The sequence below is a fragment of the Protopterus annectens genome, chromosome 9.part0 (assembly GCF_019279795.1).
Source record: "Protopterus annectens isolate FY-2018-M chromosome 9.part0, PAN1.0, whole genome shotgun sequence".
In the NCBI taxonomy this organism is placed as follows: Eukaryota; Metazoa; Chordata; order Ceratodontiformes; family Protopteridae; genus Protopterus; species Protopterus annectens.
Genome location: NC_056743.1, coordinates 1,056,368,493 through 1,056,383,820, shown reverse-complemented (window position 1 = coordinate 1,056,383,820; position 15,328 = coordinate 1,056,368,493). Strand labels below are relative to the sequence as shown.

The 15,328-nt window shown below is 37.3% G+C and overlaps 1 protein-coding gene across 2 annotated transcripts in view; it reads left to right on the top strand.

Moving 5' to 3' along the window:
* Positions 1 to 15,328, top strand: part of TESPA1 (thymocyte expressed, positive selection associated 1) — a 280,218-nt gene that overhangs the window by 250,275 nt on the left and 14,615 nt on the right. For both annotated transcript variants that reach the window (XM_044083864.1, XM_044083863.1), the window contains exon 11: positions 7,038 to 7,134. In XM_044083864.1, coding sequence (XP_043939799.1) covers positions 7,038 to 7,134 — 97 coding nt within the window. The remainder of the gene's footprint in view (positions 1 to 7,037; positions 7,135 to 15,328) is intronic.

The following is a 15,328-nucleotide window of genomic DNA, read 5'->3' as shown; positions in this document are numbered from 1 at the left end:
ATTGGGCAATTTGACTACTCCTTACTTGATGAGAATCTAATGATATATGATAACCTCAATGCAATCTCCGGAACAGGTAAACTTAAGTGTGTGTCCAGTGTTTGGCTTCTGTATCCTTTGCCTTCCATCTGTACTCAGGCACTAGCCAGGGATACTATGAGGCACCCTCCTGCCTCTTGCTTATAGCAGCAGATGATGCCATGCTTTTTGCTTCAAGCAGCAGAGATAGTGCACATCTTGGCTTGTGAAGTGGGGGCCACATGAGCCCATTGAAAGATTTTACTTTCTTGGCACTGAATGCGGATGATTTTCAGTGATGAATGGCAATAAGCAAAGTGCTGACAGATGCAAGTGATAAGCTTGCTCTTCAAACTCAGTTTGTGATGCCAAGCAGTGTCACTGCAGGAAATACACATTCCCTTGCGTGAACTGAACAGAAAAGAATCCCCTCACCAAATTCCATATATTCCACAATTGTTTTTGCTTCAGAAATAATTCCATAATTTTCCCATAAAAAAGGACCTACTGACAGAGCCATAATTACCTGCCTTTGCTTTGTTCTCACTTTGTGAATGGGAACAACATCTTCCATCTTTTTACTTTAAGGTACCTTCCCCTCCTGTCACAATTTAGTATAGCATGGTAGTTAGCATGTACAAAGTAATGAGACCCACAACATGAAATGACACATATGGGGTAACACCCAACGTCCAGTGGCTCCAGGCAGAAAAGCAGTTACCACTGCATCTCTCAAAACTCTAAAAGCTCTTATTACTCCCCACTCTTGTGTGCACCTTCAAATTCTGTAGCTCTTTCAGGGCCTTTGCTATGTGATGGGACTAGGACAACTCCATGATATCCTAGACAGGTCTATTGGCTATATGTGGTAAATCTTTGTTTTCGTTTGTCATATACACAGAGCACACAATCTTTATTAGTTATGTTTTCATTGTTACTGCCTCCTTGTCACCAATGTTCTTTCCCCCTTATCCTTGTTAGTTAATGAATTGTCTATCCATTCTATGTGCCTTAACTCTGGTGTCTGTATTTCCTGGGGGGGGGGGGGAGTTCTGTTTTAGTGAGAATTGCACTTTCTATCTTGAGCCGCATTTTGTAAGACTTCCTAAAAGCTATATACTTCTTCCAAGCATTTGTAACAAATTATTTTAAAATCACATTGTTCTATTTCATACTTTTTTTTTATTTCATGCAAAGTTACTTGCTTCTCACAACTGTTTTGATGTTTGTTCTGCATACCTCCTTCAGAAGCGCTTGCTACAACTTAGAGCTTTTTTTTGCAGAGTACTCTCTTAAAAATACACCCTCCTTATGTTCAGAAAAACTTGCTTTCGCTTGGTTTTACTCTTTAGTTCAGCTGACTGCAAAACACGCTGTGTGATGATTCCTTTTCTTAATCATCTAGTTACTAATACAGCTGAGATTCCTATCTCCATCCTGTCTGCAAAATTCAGGTCCAATACTATTCCCTTTACAAAATAATTTAAGTTCTAAATGCCCACAACCTGCTGCCTATATTGTATCTATGACATAAAGCACAACACTTCACTCTCTAATAAAAACATTTCAAGAAAATATGTCAGACTACGTATACAGAACCACTGTGAAAAATTTACTCTTTGGTGTAAAACATCTGTACTGTGATGTGAGATTATTTTTATGCACATCCTGACAAAAAGAAAACTGAATATGGCTATTATTATAACAGTATCAGTTTGATAATTAACATCTAATGCTAGTCTGGGAGGAGCATTATCTTTTATTAAACAAAAGAAAAATGAATGTGTTAAGATAGCAATTATATCACATTACAATTATTTGAAGACAGTCATCCCACTGCTCACCATCTTCCTTCTTATTCCCTTATTCAAGCAAAGCCAGCTGCCTTTAGAGAAAATGGGCATTTTTCATTCACTAAAATGATCATGGCTCAGATCCATGAAACATAATTCATGGGGTTGCTGGATGGTGAGACAAGTTCTGTGCGGGTGCACACAGTGCTCTATAAGGAACAGGGTGGTGCTGTATGACTGATATGTTAAGTTGAACTGTTTACACTGCACTATGTTGTGGAAGTGCAAGTCTTACAAATATCATTATGGCTCACAGAAGCATACCGTTAGTACAAGGTGCATGCCTGGCACTAAATACCAGGCTCAGGCCATGAAGATTGGAGGACTGTCACTTCCCAGTCATGCAAACAGCTTGGGATAGTAGTGATTGAAGGCTGGCTACAGTGATATAAATGGGTGTGCAGGACACTGGATACTAATCTGGATGTGCAACAGCCTGGTGAGGGGCAGTCAAGTGGCCCTGATCAAGGAAAGACTGTGAACACACGCTACAGACACTGCTCATTGACTGGAAATGTGTGACAACTATGGATGCAGATCCCCAGACGGATACATGGTGGGAAGGCTGGTGGAGCTCTGCTGATTTCCACACATAGCTACACCAAACATCACCAGCACGGTCAGGTGAAGGGACAACAACAGCAGCTCCTTCAGGTGAGGGGAGGGAGGATGATGTCAACACTCACTACTACAGTAGGAGAGGTTAGTGGTGGCTACCTGTGTTTACCAGTATGGGGGGAGTTGATATGAGGAAATGAGGAAATGAGGAAAATGTGACTCATACATATGGACACCATGGTTATTGAGTAGAAGCAGTAAAACTGTGCACTGCTGGGAGACCAGGAAGTGTCTATATCAGAGTTCTGTATAACATGGTGCAAGCATGCAGTAGGGCAACCATTAAACAAAGTACACTAACCTTCAGCTTCCTCAGAGATTAACATATATATATATATATATATATATATATATATATATATATATATATATATATATTTATTTATTTCATTAATTTTAAAAAGGCACAACATCAGATCTAGTCAGTATTAATTCAGAAAATGTATGTGTTGATCAGACAATCATTTTCAGTGTAATTGGGTGTAAGATTTTTTTCTCATTTGTGTCAAAGGGAGAATTGTTTTTACATGCATTTTGATAAGTCGCATATCTCAAAAATTATCCAACTGATTTCAGGTTTAACATATTTCTTGCTGTACTAGCCCTTACACCAACTACTAAATGTCTTGCAATCTGGACAACATGCATAGAAGTTGTTAAAGTTCTATGTGAATATATAGCTAATTATTCATGTATTTAAGTTTAAGAACACACAATTCTATAGAATCAGAAGTGTGTAAATTAAACAGTGTTAGTTTCCACCATACCTTTCCCCTTCATTCAGCAAACCTGTCTTAACCCCTCCCAGCCTATAAAACAGAAGCATGAAGAGTAAGTTGGGAGGAGTTATGAGGCAACTTGTCACTATAATGCCTATGATGGGGCAAGGAGAGGGTATTTGTTTTTTATATCAGTAAAAGAACAATACACACACACACACACACACAGGTGCAAACACACAGTAAAATAAGCTCTTGTGTACAGAATGCGTGTGTGTGTGTGTGTGTGTGTGTGTGTGTGTGTGTGTGTGTGTGTGTGTGTGTGTGTGTGTGTGTGTGTGTGTGTGTGTGTGTGTGTGTGTGTGTGTGTGTGTGTGTGTGTGTGTGTGTGTGTGTGTGCGTGTGCATGTGCGTGTGCATGCGTATGTGTGTGTGAGACAGTCACCAAAGCCATGTACGAGGGGAAGACGGTGCACACCGCCTACCTTGACCTAGCCAAAGCCTTTGACACTATTCCCCACTCGGGCATAATAGATAAACTCTCTCAACTAGGCATTAATCCATATGTTACCAGATAGGTAGCAAATTGCCTCACTGATAGAACTCACCTAATCAAAATAGGGGAAGCCACCTCAAGCAGTAGACCTGTAACAAGTGGCGTACCCCAGAGTTCGGTCTTGGGGCCTCTGTTATTTGGGATATACTTTTCTGAGGTGCAGGCCAAAACCAGTGGGCTATGGCTGACCAAGTTTGCAGATGACTGCAAGCTGGGTGCTTTCATCAATTTCCCTAGTGATGTGGACATCCTCCAAGAGGGTCCCACTCAGACAAATGACTGGTTCCAGAAACATGACCTCAAGCTGAATACCAAAAGATGCATCATCATCCCCTTTGGGTAGAGTGAGATCCCAACAAATTATTACATCAATAACAACATCCTAAGCATTCAATCAGTTGTGAGGGATTTGGGCACCCAGGTTGATAGAGACCTGACTTTTGCCCAACATGTTGCTTTCATTGTACGGAAAGCCTTCTACAAGGCCCACCTCATAAGTAAGGGTATCTCATCCAGGGACAAGGAGGTCATAGCATCCCTGTATTTTTCCCTTATAAGGCCCATTATTGAGTACAATACCCCTTTCGGCATGTACCTCGCAAAGCACATGCAGCAGGTGGAGAGACTACAGAGGTTCCTCACCAGGACAATCAGGGGCCTCAAACATCTACCATACACAGATGGGCTAAAAGCCCTATCCCTCTACTCGGTTTCATCCAGACTCCGTAGAGGTGACCTCTGTCTGACATACAAGGCGATTATGGATCCCACCTTGATGGAACTGCTGCATATCCACAAGTCAGTCTCCACTCAAGTAACCAGCACAGTCAGCCTCAACCTGGTCTGTGACATCAACAAGACTTGGTGGGACAGATTTGTGTCCCAGAGATTCCCCCATCTATGGAATAGACTCCCTCTCCACATCAAGCAGAGTGCCTCTTTACCCCTTTTAAGCGCAACTGGGATAACTGGATGGGAAACAGAAGATATACCCCTGGGATTCCACCCATGTCCCTGCTGGACAGGGGCATCAGGTGCTGATTTGTCTAAACAGAGGCTAAACTCTCGGCTAAGGGCCTCAGGCCCACTAGTCTAGTAACCTCCTATGATCCTATGATCGTATGACCTAATATATGTATGCATATATCTAATAAACATATATTTGCAAGCTGAGTAGTAAAAAGTGTTAGCAATACAGAGCAATTTTCTAATGTCATAGTAACCTGCACTTATTCATACAGGCCCTGTCAAAAATTCTTACCACACTCATTAGTGTCTGTATTCATGAGGAAAACAGTTTCAGTGTTTTGTTGATCTGTGAAGCCTTAAGCAGCCACTGCCCCCCCCCCACACACACACACACACATTTTCTTCACTTTCTTGGTAATAAAACTTAGTTCTGATTTCTTAAGCTGTGGATTGCTATACATCAGTAAGGTAAAACCAGCTTGAAATTATTTGGCATTCAACTTGACCTTTCACTGACAAATTCAGCAGCTCTGACAGCTGACAGTGAGTATGTCTACAGCCGTTGAAAGAAATTTATTTATTATTTGTGTCATGTACTTCCAGATAATGCTCAGAATCTAACACTCAACACAGTGAACTTTGTTTTACTACCACAGTCAATACGGCTTAGGATGTAAGCGAAATGTGAAGGTGTTTGAAGTTGAATGCTCACTATGTTATTATGCACTAGTGTGGTGGAGGTGCACCTGGTAGTAAATACAGAGAGAAATCCATGAAACACCATAACTGTTTATCTTATGAGCACAAATTGACATTTGTGAAGGTGGTATATATATTTCAAAATAGATGAGTATTTGTATATAGTGCATGAGTGTGCATGCAGATGTGTGTTAGTGTGTGTGCATGTGTGTATATATATATATATATATATATATATATATACATATATATATATGTGTGTGTGTGTGTGTGTGTGTGTGTGCATGCATGCATGGGTGCACATGTGCATGCACTTGTGTTTGTGTGTGAGTGTGTTTTATTCATATAGCAGTAGTAAGCTGTAGTACCATACTGTTGCTAGGCTTCACCCTTACCTCTCACCTGTACAGAATTTTGCAGAATGTCTTTGCCTCAAATGTTTGTGCCCTGTCCCTCATACTTTTTAAATTTCTTTTTTTTTTCAAAAGTGTTTTTTATTTTTTTTTATAACAAGAATAATAACAGTAATAACATATTTATACTCAAAACTGAAACAAATTATTTACAAAGTCCATAACAAGGAAATACTTCTATATACATTCAGGAAATCATCTAATACTTTTTTAGTAATGATTGTAACTTTTCCCAAGCAATTAATTTGTGTGTTAAATTCTTTGTATTCATTTTTAAACTAGATATTTCTTGTTCACATAAGGTCCTGGCTAAATAAATAAATTCATTTCTGATAACTGAAGATTACAGTCAGTCAATAGTGCCAGAGATTAAATTTCAAGCAACTCATTATTCAGAAAGTGTATGTTGACTACAACCTGTAGTTTGAGTAACATTTGAAGTGGATTTGAGTAATATTTAAAAATTGTCCTTGATTTCAGTCCTTTGTTTCCCTGTTATTTTTGGCTTTGTCCAGAACAGGAGAGGTATGGCTCACTTCAAATTTCAATGAAAAAAGTCTGCCATAAACAGCTACATTTTGCAGCACGTTGTGTTTTGCTGCCATCCAGTGATCATTCGTGCACATTAATATAGTAAAGCATTTACTTCCTGTACTTGACAGGAAAATGTGCTAATTATGGATTTAAGAGCTCCTTTGACCATACAGTTAATTGTTTTTACTTTAGCTGAAGGAAACCTAAAGCTGGGTAGATACATTTAGAAAATTACTATATAGGATTTAGTGTTGCATATTTTATGAACTAGAAATGATGTGCTTGATAACATCTACATTATCATGATTACTTTCAGCTCTTTTTTGTAAAATTGGGTACTCGTTTTGACATTTAGTGACTAGGGATGTGATAGTAGGTATGTTTCAGGCTGTAATGATTAAAATGTTGTTCTCTGCACTTACATTAAAAGATAGATGTCTCAGCTTTGACTTTAGCAGTAAAATTTCACACTTTGAAGCCCATGAGTATTGTATAGGAAGTATGCTGTAAGCAAACCCTTTCTATGCTGTAAGCAAACCCTTTCTATCTTTTGGATACTGTAAAAGTAAACAAAACAAAAAGTTGTAAACCGGACACTGGTTTAGAGATGGGTCAGGACTTTCCATTTCATTTTAATTATTATTTTTCTTTCTTCCAGGTTCAAAGCATAAGTGAAGGACAGAGCAGTTTTCTGGATTACAGTAATGTCAACATCACTGACATATCATCAATATCTGTCAGAAAAGGCAGAAAGGGTAGGTATGACACACATTTCTAGATTTTTCTGTTACAATGCTAATGATGACAAAGTCAGAGGCATGCTTGCAGGGGAAAACATAACATACGAGCAAGTGGTGACCACTAAATCAACATGTATTAGGCACCATTTAAGTAGGGCATCAACATTTATCAAAAGTGGTTCTCAACAAAGTCTTATATTATAACGGAGGAATGTTTGTAGATTTTATAATAAATGATGGAACATATATGTTTTATATATACATATTTATTAGAGCATCTTGAGTGTTCATGGAGAGTTTTTATATGTTTTTTATATGTTTTTTATATTCATTTTATACATCTCATTATGTTTATATGTGCATATATCTTTAAGCTTAGATTAACTCATGAATAGAGATGTTTTAACTGTATAAATGTTTGTTACATGATCTGATGAAGCTCAAATGAATGTCATTTCTACTTGTGACTCTGCATCAGCCTAGTTGCTCCTTTTGGTTTCATTAATATTATTCAAGGGTTTGTTCCTGTTTTATTAACTTCATTTTTTCTTGCTGACTTTGGAGCAGAGTCTACTACCAGTGAATATTGTTTGTATCTTTACCTTGCATACAGACATTTTTGGCTATTTTCTATTATGCAGAGTCAGAGTGAAACTGTAGATATTGAGCTAGACTCTACAGAAGAGGTTTGAACCTGTTAGACAGTCTAGAGAAAGACTTTGCACACTTGTATTAAACATGCCCAATAAGAGGGAACATTATCCAGAGTTGCTTTCGAGGTAAGCAAACAGTACATGGAGTTACTTATTGACTTTTGCCTCTGAAGAGGAGAAACTTATTAATAACATTAAGAAACAACAGAGACAGAGATTTTTTCTTGTTTCCCAAGTACTGTAATAGAACCACTATTTGAAAGCCTGTTGGATGGAATATCAGCCTTAGAACTTCTCCAACAGAAGAGAAGCAAGATTATTAGAGATCACAGAGATTTTAATTTAGGACAAGTCTTTGTTTATAGTGCTACCATTAAACCTAATGACTATACTAGTGTTAGACAACTGAGTTCCGAACCTAGTACTGGTTCTGAAAATGTTAATGTTGTTAATAATGCTTGTGAAGCTGTGGATATTACTAACTGTGTACATAACAATGTATCGCCTAGTAATAGGGTACAAAATAAAGCTAACATTAATAACACTACTACTTCCAATGATACTGATGATGTAATTATTATTTTACATAGTGAGAGTGGATCCAGCTCTATTAATACAAACAATAAAGAAGTTAGTCAGCCTACTACTGTGAACAATAGTGCAGACAGAACTAACTTATATCCAGCAGTACATGTTGTGAAGGGACCGATCAATAAGAGGTTGTCAGTAGATGATGAGATCCAAGTTACCTCACAAAGTACATACCACCATCACTACAGGAGTAGTAAGTGCTCCCAGTCCGAAAGGACAAGAATATAACAAGGGATGCTCTATGAGCATATCAGAAGAGTTTGTACCACATCAGACAATAAAGAAGATGTGGAAGAACAAAGTAAATTAGATACAGCTGAAATGTTGATACCAGCAGATTCTATGATACATAACATCTCAGGATATTTGTTGACTGAATGTGATGAGAAATTATTATGTAAAGGCCTAAACTTTATACCAGACACTGTAGTAGACATGAGACTTTTCTGTCGAAATCTTATGCTTAAACTGCTATTTCATGATAAAACTGATAGTGAATTGACAGACAATAACGTTACTAGACCACCAAAGTTTAAGAAGCTTAGCAACTTTGTCCCACCTAATCATCCGTTAGTTGAGGCATATTTGAAACTAACTGAGGATGATTTGTATGAATATTTTTCTTTAAAGAGATATAGGAAGAATGGTAATTTGACTAGAGACTAGCTTACTTAAACTCCAGTCCTTACAGTCCATAACCATCAAACCAGCTGACAAAGGTGGTCGGATAGTAGTTATGGACACTAGCAAATATCATGATGCTATGATTAAACTCTTGGAAGATGATTTCTATTTACAAGTTAACGAACAAACAGTGCAAGCCACTATTAGTCACGTAAACAATATGTTATTAGATATGTTGAAAGGTGATATCTTGGATCAAGAATTGTTTGACTACACTTGTACCAACAATACATGGGTTACCTAAGATTCCAATGAGACCCATAGTGTCTGGTCAGGGTTGGATCACTGAAAACCTTTCTGTCTATGTTGAGAAACATTTGATTTTAAATAAGAACAAAGTTGTACTAAAAGATTCCAAACAGTTTTTAACAGATTTGTATGACTGCTTAGGTGGGCATTTGTGACGTTGATAACTTTGATTTTTGTACGTTTGACATCAAGTCCTTGTTTACTGTGTTACCAAATAACATAGGCCTGATTTATATCACTGAGTATCTACTCTATACATCAGTTAAAGTAGACCTCATTGTACATTTCTTTGAACTCATTTTGAATAACAATCTGTTCACCTATGACAACAAGTTTTACCAACAGCGGTGGTGCGTGCCATGGCACCACTTTCTTTGTAACTATGCTACAAACATGTTTTTGGCATTTTGGGAATGTGAGAGTCACTTTAATTTAGAAATGTTTAAGCAACATGTAACTTTTTATAGACGTTACATGGATTTTGTTTTATGGAGAGGCAGTGTTGATGATTTGTTTGTGTTCCATACTATATTGAACAACCTCACTGGCTATTTAACCTTCAGTATGAATCATTCTAGAGAGAAGATAGAATTTCTTGACTTGTATATAGAAAAGTTAGCATGTGGTTTGATTAATACAGGTGTCTATAGGAAACCTTGCTATTTTAATACTCTATTACAGCGTGATAGTATGCACCCACAGCATATTTTTAAGAATATCATTAGAGGCCAGGGGATGAGAACCTCTAGGCTAAATTGAGTCCAATCTCTTAGATGTCAATAAACTCAGACTGAACAGAGCAGCCCCTTATTTTGGACCAGTTATTACTGGTGGATCCGTTACAACAGACAATGGTAGAGATGATAGATCAACTCATGTAAGGGTTTCTTTACCATATAGTACTGATTGTCCAGCAATCAAGAATATTATTACAAAACACTGGCCTATTCTCTGTACTGATGACACCATTATAGGAACAAATTAAATTTAAGGAGAATGCTATGTTATTCAAAAAGGGATGAATGGTCAATGCCTCTTGAACACACAAAACCATGTGGATGCTGTAATTATTGTAATTCTCTTGACCCCAGTCCATTTCTTGAACATCCTGACATGCACACTAACTTTAGTAGCTACCTGTGATACTACTTTTATGTTGGCAAAACCAATAAGACAGGATAAGAGAACACCTTTACCACATTAGGAAGGCATCACCTCACAATGCCTTAGCTGGTCCTGAACATTATTTCCTATTTAGAGCTCTTGAGAATATTAAACCCAGTATGGTGACATCAGGAATCATACTGAGAGTAAGGAGAGTATGTGGATAGTTAGATTGAGAGCAGATAGGGTTTAGGTCTCAATGAGAGAGCCTCCATTAAACCTATGTTAAACAAACAGAGGAATGTTTGTAGATTTTATAATAAATGATGGAACATATATGTTTTACCCTTGAAATAGATTTCTTTTGACATATATATACATATTTATTAGAGCATCTTGAGTGTTCATGGAGAGTTTTTATATGTTTTTTATATGTTTTTATATTCATTTTATACATCTCATTATGTTTATATGTGCATATATCTTTAAGCTTAGATTAACTCATGAATATGTAACAAGAAGCAGCCAATAGGAGATGTTTTAACTGTATAAATGTAGCCTATGTACTTGAAGGTCTTTGTTACATGATCTGATGAAGCTCAAATGAATGAGTGAAAGCGCTTATCTGACCTGCAGTGGAATTAAAGTTGGATTTTAACCTGATCATTTGGATTTTAACCTGAGGATTTTGGCTTTCATTTCTACTTGTGACTCTGCATCAGCCTAGTTGCTCCTTTTGGTTTCATTAATATTATTAAAGTCTTATATTAGCCATGCAAGTATATTTATTTTGTCTATTACAAGTTTCAGGTACCTAACTGTACTCAATATAACTGTCCCGAGTTCTTAAATAAGTCCATTTACCACATCAGAGTTATATGGCATCAGTTTTGTTTTTCCATATTCTTGCATATTCATCTGTATATTTTTCTGCTCCCTAACCTCTCAAATTATTACAAAAATAATATTGTTCGTGTCACTATACACCCTGTAAAGAAGAAATGTCATTTAGTCAGCCCCACCCTTCATGATCTGTAATTATGTGGAAACCAGTTTTAGACCACATGCTAATGTTACTAATATATTCTGCAGTCAAGAGCATGTCTGCATAAGAATAGTAAATGCCTGGAGTGAAATACTATGACCATGTCACTGTGACACCCCATCAGTGAACCAATAATCAGGGAGCCTCAATTCTCAGCACTGGCAACAGTGGGTAATGTAGACTAGGATGACAAGTACACACACAGTATTTCCAGATGCAGCTCTCAGCATCAAGTGCAATTTCCCTTAAGTGCACACAGACATTACAGTCAGTCCAGGGCTGGTTTCTCCCTCTTTCTCCAGATCCCCAGTAAGACTCCCCATTGACACAGCTATAGAGTTGAGTCCTAAGCCAGGGTTCCAAGCCAAGTCCTCCAACTTTCTCTCTGTCCAACCAGTGCTTTGTGTCCTGCTCAAGTAGCTGACACACACACTGCCCAGACTATAAGGTTGTTATCACTGCCACCAGAACCCGTTATCAGCTACTTTAAGGCCATTAACAAAGGGTGTCCAAGCTTACTATGTAATGTTACTATTAATACAAATGGTAGTTTGACAAAGAGCAAGGCTATTAGGAGTGGCCCACAGTGTCACCAAATATATATGCAAGTACTCTCAGAACTTAAATATCTCTAGACAGATCAGCCACAATGAACTGTTTAAATATATTTAATAAAGAATAAAAGGACAAGATGATAAAATAATATATTTACGGTGACATCAGAGTTCAAAAATCACAGGAGATATTTAAAACAACATTGCAGGACAGTCTCAGATAAACAAAGAAAAACATCTAAACTATGCTTCACTATATTCCTGACTAAATCTAAGAGAATTACTATACCCTAATTAACCTACTTACAGAACAAGGCAAATGTGTGGTGAATGGGTCTTCTTGTCAGGTACAAGACAGAATACAGAATGCTGTGTCTCTGTCAGAGAGTTCCCAGATTAATATCTCAAATATTACTGCTGGACTAGCTTGCAGAATGATACAATTTCTTGTCATCTGACTTCTAGTCCCCAGGCCCAAAACAACCATTGATGACAGCTGGTAGCATTTAGCATCTACCTGTGAAAATACATAGACAAGGGCTTTCCCTCAAATCTTTGGCAAATGCTAGAAGTCATAAAACAATAAAGCACTTCCAAGACAATACAGAAACATTCTCAGCACAGACATTATGTCTCCTTGCTGCACTGGAACTGAAAAATATATTTTATTGCGTAGCTATAAAGTAATTTAATTTCAGCTATTTTTCTGAAGTTTTGCTGGACTGAAGTTAACCTCTTGTGTTCCAGTTTCCACTATTAGAATATACACATTTAAGCAGTTACAATAGTGTATGTAATTCCTGTTCTCTTCCAGCAGGTTACACTGTGGATGCATCTTTAAGCTTAGTACTTTACAAAATGTCTTTTCAACACACACACACGTCTGTACAAACTTAGTTTGATATATACATGACATACAGTTCTAATACATTTGTAAAACAACCACCTTACATGAAGCATGTTGACATTCACAAATGACACATAACAATTTACAAAATTCCAGACAGTTGTGCTGGCAGTATCTCCCTTTGTCACACTTCTATATAAATCATGTTGATATTTACAAATGACATATAATTATTTACAAAATTTCCGCTAGATGGGCTGGCAGTATCTCCTTTCATCACAGCCACCTTTAAAGACAACTACTTAGTTATGGTTAAAGCAGGACTCTCTTTTTCTTGTCATACTTCTCAGCTGCTACAAGCCATATGTAAATAAAATATATGGAGTCTTTCATGGAGGCTGACTTCTGCCTCTTATCCATTACTATATATAGTGCTAAGTAAATGCTGGTGGTCCCCCCCCTCATCTAACTGATTCAGTGCTAAACTGGTTGATAGGGGAGCATATTATTGATCTGTACCTAAAATATGCATTGGTTCAGCCTACAAGCAGATACCCGCTGTTCACATATTTATAAAATATCTTGTTCTCCATTTGGGGTGGTGCAGTGGTGCAGCAGTTAATATTGTCACCTCACAGCAACTGGTCCTCTGGTTTGATTCTCGGCTGTGGGGTCTTCTGTGTGGAGTCTGCATATCCTCCCTGTGTTCACATGGGTTTCCTCCACACTCCAAAAACATGCATCCCCATACATGTTTCCCCATGGGCTTCCCTTAAAAATAGGCTCTGTCCTGGTCAGACTTTCCCAGTCAACAAATGTTAAATAAATAAATTAAATAAATAAATCACCCTGCATATGCTCAACTGCACTGCTATAAAATAACATTAATCAATCCATACTAGCCAGGGAACATCTCCTATACTTACAACGTTCTCTTTCACACAGTTAGAAGAGAATTCTATCACCAGACAAAGTTTTAAATCTGTAAAGCATGACCTTCTTCACTGGAAACTGAAACTATGGAAGTTTTTTTTCTGTTATTCCTGGTGCAGAACGATTCTAGATGATATATTCTAAGACACCAAAGTCAACTTTAGCTATATAGTTAAGGACATTTACCAAAACTATTAATACCATTCTCATATGCAAACTTTCAGCCAACAGGTAAAGGACACTAGAATGTAAACAGTACAGAGCAGATATTTAAATATACATCAATGATAAATGTACTTAACATGAACAAAGTCAGTGTATAAACAAATAGCACAATAGCGACATTACATTTCTGCCTATATATAAAGTCGAATAGTATCCAGCACTACTTCATCACATGCTATATAGAAAGTGGAATAAGGATAGGGGTAAACAAACTTAGTAGTCAGCAACATTTTTAATGAGGATTTGAGCTTAAAATAAGATGGGATAGTTATATTTTAGCAGGGTGTTTCAAATTGCAATAGGCTGATTGGCCTGTCAATTATGTTTTTAACTTGCTGGGAAACTCATATGGGCTTGCTTGTTATAATTTCAGGAAGCAGACTATCCATGACATTTGGTGCATGTAATCAGGCAGGTAAAATGACTGAGATACCATTACTTTTCTTGGAAAACAAAAAATACAGAAAAGCTAACTTTTGAGGCATGGGTAAATGTAGTTTAAGAACAGATTGACTTTCCATTTATAAAGTCCCAAAATAATCTGGAATGAAGCTCACGCTGAGTATGGGGTCATAACATTAATTCTAACATAAGCCTTGATGTTAATGGAGAAAAGTGTTGTGATCCAGCCATATTAGCAGTTTTTTTATATGTACTTTGCCTAAGCTGCATATATACTGTTCTAGAGGGTTAAAGACAATCAAGCAATGTGTCAACAGTTTTGTTCACAATTCTAAGCCACCCCTCTGTACAAGAACCTTCTAAAGAAATTCACAGACTTCCAACAAAACTTGAATGAATGTGCTATACCACAAATTTCTCAGAGTTTTCATATTACTGTCAGAACTCCTAGAACTACTGATCTTAAAAGAACCTCAGACTTAGAATATCTCTCCAGTTGTGGACAATCGGTAACAAGGCTTTTGCGAGGGGCATAACTTCTAATGTTTCTTTCTTTCAAAATAATATAGTATGAATTGGTGATATGCAATAGGCCATGCAACTGAATTCCTGAGTTGCTGTGATGGATGGGTGAATACATTCAAACAAAAAAAAAATCAAACTGCAGTGCATTCATTGGAGCAGGAGTTACCAAAGAAAATTAGGAGGAAGCAATAAACAATATTAGGAGGATGCACCAAAGCCACAATACCAGGTGGCAGGAAAGAGAAGAAAAAACAATCTATCACATGACACTTAGACCTCACAGGGATAAGCAGACACATTTGCCATATAAATGCAAACCCTAAATCCATATGAAAGTAAGAAGCATGGTTAGATATATAGTTGTAGCAACTGCTCCAAAAACAGTTTTTTTTATTCT